The 10,091-nt window shown below is 43.7% G+C and overlaps 1 protein-coding gene across 1 annotated transcript in view; it reads left to right on the top strand.

Annotated features, from left to right (window-relative positions):
- The first annotated feature begins 17 nt into the window (after positions 1-17).
- NUP210 (nucleoporin 210) overlaps positions 18-10,091 on the top strand; it is a 53,861-nt gene continuing 43,787 nt past the window's right edge. Inside the window, exons 1-3 of the mRNA XM_026046125.1 lie at positions 18-169; positions 7,323-7,459; positions 8,260-8,391. Of these exons, the coding sequence (XP_025901910.1) occupies positions 18-169; positions 7,323-7,459; positions 8,260-8,391 (421 nt within the window). The remainder of the gene's footprint in view (positions 170-7,322; positions 7,460-8,259; positions 8,392-10,091) is intronic.

Raw genomic sequence — 10,091 nt, 5'->3', positions numbered from 1 at the left:
AGCGCAGCGCAGCGCTCATGGCGCCGCGGCCGCCCGCGCTGCTGCTGCTCCTGCTGCTGCTCTGCCTCGCCGCCGCCTCCAAGCTCAACATTCCCAAGGTGCTGCTGCCCTTCACGCGCAGCACCCGGATCAACTTCACGCTGCAGGCCAGCGAGGGCTGCTACCGCTGGTGAGTGCACGTGCGCGGCCCGGCCGCGYGGCCCCCGTTCTGCGGCACCTGCGGGGCCAGGCCGGGCTGCGGCGGCGGGGCAGGGGGAGAGGGCGGCGCTTCCCGCAGAGCGCGGCCGGGCCCCCCGGACCGGGCTGCTGCCCCTGGCCCTTCTGGCTCTCTATCCTGAGACAGAGAAGCACCCAGGGCGAGGGTCGGCCTGGGCTCAGTGCAGGATGGGTGCTGCGGGCAGCGTCACGGGTCTGTGACCCCCCTCAGTAGAGGCTGAGTTTGGAGACCGGGGCTGAAGGCGCCCTGAGGAAGGTCCCTGGGGACTGCAGGGTGTGCTGAAGAAAGCAGCGCCATCCCAAGCTGTCTTATGCTACTCTGTGCCATCCTGCGCTGTCCTGTGGCATCTCTGGCCACCTTCTGAGGATGGTGGCCCACTAGGCCTGCCCTCTTGTCACCCTCACAGAGGAGATGACACTTAGCAAGCTCTGCTTCCCAGTGTCCCCTTAAACTGGGGCCATGTGCTATGCACGTGGTTTTGGAGAGCTAAGCCCAGCAGCTGCAAAGAATGAGAGTTTGGGGGCCTGGTTTTTTTTGGAGGCCTTGTGAGCAGGTGGGTCTAGTGAAGAGCCCCTGCCCAGGATGCCTCAGCTGGCGATGGAGCAGCCTGCTTTGGGATTCACCCCAGGCTGCAAATTGGCAAATGCCCCTGAGAACCACCCCCTGCAGCCCTTCTGTAAGCAGCTGTTCTGTGCTCCTCATATGTCCTTAAGGTATCAAAATTGTGTTTGGATCAAGCAGCAAGTTTGGAGCAAGCAAGTGCTGTCTTTTTCTTTTTTTTTCTTTTTTTCTTTTTTTCTTTTTTTCCTTTTTCTTTTTTCTTTTTTTCTTTTTTCTTTTTTTCTTTTTTCTTTTTTTCTTTTTTCTTTTTTTCTTTTTTTCTTTTTTTCTTTTTTTCTTTTTTTCTTTTTTTCTTTTTCAAGTCAATTGTGTTTAGGATGATACTTCCCAATGTGCCAGACTGTGCTGAAGGTGCCCGTGGCAGGTTTGTGTTTCCAAGTTTGTGAGCAGTTACTGAGATAGAGCTTCTCGGGTGCTGGTTCTTGCTCTGTACCCATTCGCCGCTCCCTGTGCACAGTGTATTTATCAGGCCGTCCCATGCTTCTCATCTTGGGCCTGCATACAAGTGTGATCTGTGTCAGCCTAAAGCCTGCAGACGTTTGTGCTTACAACCACTGAGAAAAGCTGCACCAGAAGTTGACTTGAAATGAGTCGCTAGGTGCAGGCACATGTGTCTGTGTGACTTAATTTTTATAAGGGCCGTTTTCATGAGTATCTCTCAAATATCGGGGTTGTCTTTTTCCTTATCTTAATCTGTAAGATCCTTACAAGGTGTAATTTGTATATGTAACAAAATATATTCTGTGAAGGAGAAATGGACTCATCAAAGTGCTAGTCATATTTGTGGGAGGGAGCTCGTCTTCCCTGTTTTCCAGCAGACCTCTGGGTCATGTTGGGCTGGTTACAAGCACTCTTGCAGGTGCCAGTGTTTAATGATTTAAAGCGCTTAAATTTTCTCACCTGTTAATCTTTAATTATACTCTAGAGTATATCAGATTGGAAGACTGAATTTGATCTCTTTTGTCTGTATGTCTGTAATGAGGGTGGCTTTGTAGGCACTTTTGAGCACATTACCCCGGTGCCAGCAGTGGGTTGTATTCCCTGTAAATAGGGCTCAACTTGTTCTGCTATTCTCTCCCTATTCCCTGCTGTTGTGAGATTGGTCCTGTCCAAGGAAGCCACGCTGCCCTCGCTAAGCTGTGCCACCATCTTCTGCGCCGGGCTGTGAACGTGCCCCGCTTCCCCTCTGCGGAGCGGCAGGATGTGGGCAGAGAATTCGCGCGGGTTGACAGAACGTTAGGAGGAAGTAGCTGTTGGCGGGAGCGGAGGGTGCCGAGGAGAGGCGGGTGTGGCGGCTACYGATCCGGGAGCAGCCCTGGTGCCAGACATCAGGACCAGGAAGCAGAAGGAGGGCAGGGGGCTCCATGTCCACTTACTGACAAGTTTCCTCAACTTCCCCATGAAAGCCAGTGATAGCAGTAATTAGTGGAAGGAGGCATTTAAGCTAATAAATTTAGGAAGTACCAAGTACAATGTTGCTCAAAGTAATAACTATGCTTCCTCCAGTAGGTGTAAAGTGAGGGGTGGATTTGCATGAGTYGAGGCCAGGAAAATAAAAGGTTCAGGCCCATTGCCTCTGAAGCAAGAACGAGGGTTGTGTGATGTGGAATGGTTATCAGGTTAAAAGTAGCATACGAAAATYATTATTGTATTTCAGCAGCAGTTTCTTATTAAAAGTTTTATGCTCAAGTCTTCCTTTTCAAAGTATACAATGTTTCTGTTTGTTCAAATTGTGCATGGTGCTGTGGTCTGGGATTGAACAATCTGTGCAGATATAGTCAGCATTTGCACTACATCTGTATTTATATTTTAATTACCTTAATCTGGCAATTACACCCGGAAGAGTGAGAGCATTCAATAGCAGAATTCTTTTCCTGAAATCTGCCAAAATCACAACACTTCAACGTTATTATTTCATGTCTTGTAAAAAATGAGACACTGTGTAAATTTGCAGGAAGTTGAACTTTAAGGGCCAGCTCTGAGAAACACAACTATTTGAGCTTTGGTTCAGCTATTTAGAGGTGCTAATGGCCTGGGATAATGTTAGTTGCAAACATAACAGCGGAGAGCTTGTCTTGCTGGACATAGGTTTTATAGGAGCACGTCGCTCGCTGCAGTGCACCGGCCTCGTTCTCCCCAGGAGCCCTGGTGGCTGCACATAGAGTCGGGCACCCAGCAGCTCCGTATTACTGAGTCRCACAAGCGGAAGGTTCTTGAAGAGAAAGCAAAACCCATGTGCAGGGCTGCTGTTTGAGCAGTTACACAGCAAAGTTTAGTTGCCAGCCCCTTATCTTGTGGTATTTCTGATACTGTTTGTAGTTAGTTCAGATAGATATGGTGCCTTACAACATCAAATAAATAAAAATAGTAAATGCAGGATGGCTGATGATCACATGGCTGATTCAAGTTTGCTTTAAGGCTGACAGTCTCATCTGCAATGTGCTGCATATACACGGCAGAGTTTTCCCTTGCTACCTGCCTGTGTTAGCACACAGGATCAGGCTGCAGGTGCTGGGCAGGCAGGCTCTGCGCTGCAGGTGCTGGGCAGGCAGGCTCTGCGCTGCCTGTGCTGGGGAGACAGCAGGAATCGCCGGGCCCTTCTCCTCGTGCCCTGTTGACCTGCCGCACAGGTTTGCGCTTTGCTGCTGCTGAAAACTGTGCTGAGCCCACACGTTTCCTGCCAGGAGGAGGGCRGAAAGAGCGGGGACTCCTGGGGCAGCTTCTGCTGCTGAACACCCATGAAACGGGCTGAGATTTTGGCTTTCTCTGTGTGGATCTCAGCAGCCTAAACTTTAGTGTCTGTATATACAAGAAGGTTTCGTAGGACATATTTGTGACAGTGCTGAGTGTCACACTTGTGTTTTGGCATACCAGTTCTTGTTTTAGGTTTGTTGCTTTGCTTTCCTTTTTTACTTCTTGGAACAGGCAGAAGTTTGTTTATATCAAGCTTTCCTTCTGTGAGTGGCACTGGTCGTTATTAGGTGGTTAAGGTGACCATCTGACTSATTCTGGCCTTTTCCTTAACATGCCTAAAGGAGATAAATGTAAGAAGTTATGGATAAAAAAAAAAAAAAAATACTTGTGGCCACCTGTTGACTTGGTGAAATAAATTAACCTTGGGCATCTGGATAGGATTTAGCAAACAGAYGTTGTTGGCTTAAAACAGTCTCCTTTGAAGTTAACGGGCATCTCAGCTGAGCACTGGCAGAATATTCTSATGTGCAAAAGCTTCATTCTTTGCTCGCCTATGGTGTTCCTGGTCTGTTTGTCTTCAAGGCAGGACTGGATGTGGAGTGTTTTGCTGTTGTTTTCCCCACACAGAGATATCCTTCAGAGCCTGAGCTCTGAATAGGGAGATAGCTCTGAGTAGGGAGAACTGCCTGCTGTGTAGTTGAAAGTTCTTCAGATCCGGGGGAGCTCAGGAGGCTCCTCTGTGTTTTCTTTGGAACAGTTCCCATGTGCTGGGTTCTTGGGGAATCTTTATCTCGTGCAGCTGCCTGTGCCCTGTTGTGTCTCCTGGGTGTATGTGTACACAACAGGCCAGCCCTGAGAGCAGGGCACAAATTAGGTACCTGATATACTGGTCAGTCCAGTCTTGCCAAGCTCTGGACAACCTCCTCTTTCCAGTTTCCCTCTGGGCAGGTTTCCCTCTGCCTACCTGAGTTGCTCTGAAAAGAACGCTGAAGTTTTTTGTTATATAAATGTAGTTGTATTTGTATAAAAATTGTAGTGAGTTAATAATTAATCTGGTATTTTACCCCTGATTTTACCTTCTTAAGTTACTATTAGGGAACAAACCATACCTAAACCATTCACTATGCCAGTAACAGCTAAAAGTGAGCTGGCTTTTAGCTTTACAAGCATAGAAACTCCTATATAATTTTAGAGTGTGTACAAGCTTATTAGCTGCAACTGTAATTAAATGCAGACCTCTAGTTTATCTTTTTACTGCCTTTTTCTAATCTGAAATCCTATAATTATACCTACTTTTACAATATGGTTATTAGTTCATACTGTAGTGGTCATGTGTTACAGTACATAACCATATAGTAGAAAAACAAAATTTGCAGTGATTTATTGTTTGGAAGTGCAATYGATCTCAAACTGTAGAAAGCAGCATCCCAGTCAAAAAGATCTTGTGGAAAAGAATATTAAATGATGTAAAGAACTAGATAATAGAACAAAGTTGAAGTAAATTCCTTGAATGTTCCTTTAAAACATCTGTGTGCGTCTCAAGTCAAATCTGCATGCTCAGCTTCAGGGAACTGTGAATACTGACCTTGTTTAGGAAAACAGTAAAAGCTGGAAAGCTGTTTCATTATTACCCAAAGAAGTTACTGAATGGAGTAGTTAATAGTCATTATTAAATTAAATGCTGTACAGCAAGGTTGAAGCTGCTAATTAAAATAGTTCATGAACCATATTCTTATAGAAACAGTGCAAACCGTAATGTAAACCTACTCTTACCTTCAAAGTGTATCTTGTTAAAGTGTAACAAACTCCTGTCAGGTTTCAACACTAGCTGGGCTTTACCTTGTCCATTGCTAAGTACTGTTAGCAACATTTGGAAATATTTCACAACCTCTGCATTAGCAATTGCTACTGTTGTTTCAGCTTCCTTTCCATCTGTTCCATGTCTGGAGAAAATGTTGCTGGAAGCTCCTCGTTATCACGAATTATTATTTCATTGAATGAATGCCTCTTGCCCAGGCCAGCAATGTTATCCTAGCTGATGAGCAGCGTGTGCTGAAGCTGCTTCCCGACACTGCTGTGCCCAGTTACAGTGTTCTGAGTGGGATCTTGTGCCCTCAGATGTTGGGGGCTTTTGGGGGCCCTGGTTGAACAGGGTCAATGCAGCTCGAGAGGAAGGAAATCTGTCCCACATGAATGGATTTATTTTGTCATGTAAATTTTTTTCTGTGAGAAAAGTAGTGTTCCCTGTTGTACTGCTTTGAACTGAATACTCTTGAGCTCCTGTGATGAGTTGTGCCTTTCAGTACTTTAAATCACAGAAGAGATTTGTACAGTCTGTGAAAAGAGATTTGCAGTTTTATAATGGTGACCGTAAGAAGTTTGGTTCATGTTCAACTTGATTGTAATATTCATGCAAAGAAATTTGAATATATATGTATAAAACGTGTGTGTGTGTGTATATTATATATATAAAATACACACACACACTTAATACACTTGTAGTCAGTCATGGGGGTTGTTGTTTGTGTTTTGGCTTTGGTTTCCCCTGCTCGGGATGGCTGTTCTGCGGCTGACAGCGGCAGGCAAAGCCGTGGCCGGCGAGGAGGAYGTGGCTGGTGCTGCCCTCTGATTGAAGCTCTCTTCCTCCTCTGGCCCCTTGCAGGTTTAAAAGGGTTTTCCTGCAGACAGAAGGCATCCTGGAGAAGCCTCCAGGAGAAAGGTCTAAGTCAATGCAGTTTCACAGTCCTCAAGCTTGCTGTCTAGCATCTGGGCTCCATGTATTTATTGGATTTGCAGTGGCTTATCAGAGCAGCCGTCATYACCTGGAGAAACAATACAGAAGCGGCCCTACCAGAGAGGCCTCTTTCATAATCCTTCCTGAGGCCCTGGAGCCAGGGCTCCCTGTGCAAGGAACGGTGCTGACTCCAGATAGGGAATTCCCAGGGGCTGGAGTTCCCAGCTGCTGCTCTGCCAGCCCTGGCAGCTCCAGCACAGGGCGAGCAGGAGCCACGTGGAGCCCTCAGCCGGGCACCGTCAGCATTTCAAATTTAATTTCAAGATGGCTCTTTACTAATTGAGTTCCCCCACATGCATGTACCTTGAAACTTTGGGGACGCAAGCGATGAGACCTGGGGCTCCATGTCCACAGTGACTTCCCCTGAAGCCCCTTGCTGGAACCGGCAGAGCAAAGCAGTGGGGGACATGATGGGTGCCAGTCTGGAGTCAGTGCACCTTTAGTGGCATCCAAGGTGGCAGTACGGGCTTGCAAGTTTCAATGTTACGTGCTTTAACTAAATAAATTCATTTTTGTTTTATTTTTTTGTTGTTTTTCCATTGTTCTGAGCTTCTCCCTTAGCAGATAAAAGTAATTGTGGTGTTCTGTAATTGGGAAGAGCTTGCAGTTTGTTCAGAAGTTTACTTTGGAAAATTGTTTTGATAACACCAGCTCAAAGTGGTGAATTCTTCACACATCTCTTGCCTAAAATTTAATTTTGGATTTTACTAATGCTATTTTGTGTTTTTTTCCTTTTTCCTCCACCCTCTCAAGTAGTAATTATGTTAGAGGGTTTGTAGCTGCAAGCAGCTGGTGGCAGCTGCGACCAGTGGAGGTGCCACGGCCTGGGGATGCTGCTGTACTTGGTTTCTTCCTCAGTTCCCCCAGCTCCTGTGAAAGCCAGATCCTTATCACACAGTGTGTTTTACATAAATCACGTTGTTGACTTTTAAACCAGTCCTTTATAGTTTCTCTCTAGTGCTAACTTCAATCCTGCTAACCAGGCAAATCTTGCAGGTCCTCCACCAGGCCCGAGGTGGCCAGCATTGAGCTGGCGGAGCAGGGTGAGCGCCAGTGCTCACAGAAAGCTCTTGTCCAGGCTCGGTCCTCACAGCCCACGCGCCAGACAAGCATCATCTTTGCTGAAGATATAAGTAAGTTTTAATTTCCCTGCCTTTCTCCTATAGACAAGCTGCACATCATCACTTGGCCATGAACCTCATGGCATTGCCTAGAAAAAAAATACAGGTTTAGGAATGTACAAAACAAGAAATATACATTCGTACGCAGAATCGTTTCAGGCTTTCTCTAGCCCTATTCTCTCAGTTCTGTCTTTTAAAGACCTCAAATCAATATTACGTATTGTAGTATTCTGGACCTGTTCCAATGTTCACAGRTAATTTTTAAGAAATTCAGTTTTAAGAATTTAGGGATTGCTGAAAATATCTTTCAATACATGCTTTTTATGTAATGTAAACACAGATATTTGACATTTATGAAATGGAAAGATGTGTTTGTATATCTGTCATATAGTCTATCCTGTTAGTTTCACTGAGTAAATGTGTTACATGCAATAATTCATGAAGTATATAGGATTTTATGGACTCACAGGGTAAAAAAATGAATTGTTTGTAATGTGGACCCTGTCTGACAGCTGTACTGTACAAACTCTTGMTGTGGAACTAGGGAAGACATCTGTGGGTTGAAATGATTTTTTTTTAAGACTTAATGAGGAAGGAAAGGTTTTTTTCTTGCTTGTTTGCCATAATTATCSTTGGTCTGGGTGTTTCTTAATCAAGGTTGTGACCTACTTTCTGTTCCTTTAATGCTGGAGCCTTGCATCATTGCCTTAAATTTGCAGGTATATTTGAGATTGTCATGTTAGTGTGGTTGTTTACATAGTGAACAGGTTCAGTGTTACTGATTTTGTGTCATCTTTTTGTGTCTCTTCAAGCGACTGGGCAAGTGCTTCGATGTGATGCTATAGTTGATATAATTCATGCGATCCAAATTGTGTCCACAACAAGAGAACTATATCTTGAAGATTCTCCACTGAAGCTAAAAATTCAGGCTTTGGATTCTGAAGGTAGGAGATCTCTTAGTAAGATGTAAAATACACTTTGAAGTTACATATTGGGTAATGCATGCATTATTTGAGACAAATTGGATGTTAATGGCTAAACTGAGAAATCTATATGAATGTTCTCTGGATAAACCCTCAGTAGTCTATTGTACTACTGAAATAGTATAAGGAATTTTTTAAATGGACTTCTTATTTGTCTCCAACCAAGCATGCAACAGATGTTCAAAGAGATAGTGTTGAGGACCATTTGCTTGAATTARTATCTCTTAATGATTATAGTTTTTTGTTTCCCTGTAGGAAGGTATAATTAAGGTTCTTGTGAATTAGTGCATTTGAATCAAATCCATAGCTATTTATCAGGAGCAGAAAACTTCTGGTTCATATGCCATCTCTAGCATCAGAATTTCATGCTTTGGTTTGAACAGCTGACTTCTCTGCAGCCATGAACGCTCATGCAAACGCAGTGTTTCTTGGGACTGGCACTGAGTTGAAAGCAAGTAATATATGAAGGCATGAACTGCCTGTGTTTTGGATAGTTAATGAGACCCTGCCCACATTTGTTTTGCTCAATAATGTATGTAAGTTCGTGTAAGCAAAATGTTAATAAGTGTTTTCTCATACTATGTGTAATACCAGATTCTTGGCTTGATGTTCCTGCAAGCTCCCAAGCATGCTCAGTGGACAGATTTGCCTTGGAAGGCATCCAAGTCAAAGTTTGAACAGGAGCAGTGGTTTAAAACCTACAAAGAGTGTTTAATCTGARTGATTGAAACAAGATGTTTGTTAGAAACCTCAGGACTGAACTTCCGAATCTCCGTTCTTGGGATCGGAATACAACTGTAAACTTTGCAAATGAGATCCTCTTAAGTAATTTAAGGGTGCAGTTTGGTGGGGGGAGCTTTGGACATAATTAGAATCTCTGTGATCTTTCAAGAAGCATGCAAGAATAGGTAGATTATTGGAAGAAGTGTTTAAAAAAAATAAATATTTGTTTTGATATGTAGGAGATGTAAAAACAAACATAAAATAAGTGTGTTTGGCTAAATGGAAATTAGGATAAATCTACTTAGATTTGCTGAAAAGATGTCAACACTGAGCAAGGTTTTTGCTAAAATTTGTGTACACGGGACTATGTTCTCAATAWCCTTTGGTAAGTGTACAATGTTGCAGTCCTGCAAATATTTTACTGGTGTATAAAAAGGCTATTGCTGTGTGGATATAGGGAATATGATCTGTTTTGACCTCATAGTGATTAACCAAGTTATTGCAGCTGGTATAGGTCAGTTCATTGGTTGGTATTGGTGCTTCTGCTCCTATGTGTTTTGGTGCAACTTCAGGATTAGTTTCTTTCCTTACTTGTCTGTATGTATTGTCAGATCTTTTTTCGTAAGTTGTATATACCAGTCAGCTGCATTAATTCAGATTCTTTTYGTTAATAACAGACTCCAAATATAAGCTTAATCCCCAGGTATAACTTTTCAGATAGTACATGACAAGGGGATCTGTTCTGAGGTAATGTAAGAAGGAAAGATGATCTTGAATATCCTTGGTCAATTTAAGTGTATTTTGTCCATCGCAAAATAACTTCTGGTTAGGCAAATATTTTTTCTATTTATAAAAAGAAGTAAAAGTAGTTACAAAGTGTGTGGAGGGAGGAGAAGAAATAAAAAATACGTCATACTTTGATCAAAGGGGAAAGGAGG

Source organism: Nothoprocta perdicaria, unplaced genomic scaffold (assembly GCF_003342845.1).
Source record: "Nothoprocta perdicaria isolate Ctin4 unplaced genomic scaffold, notPer1 scaffold_42, whole genome shotgun sequence".
In the NCBI taxonomy this organism is placed as follows: Eukaryota; Metazoa; Chordata; class Aves; order Tinamiformes; family Tinamidae; genus Nothoprocta; species Nothoprocta perdicaria.
The sequence above is the reverse complement of the archived record's forward strand: the minus strand, read 5'-3'. Positions and strand labels throughout refer to the sequence as shown.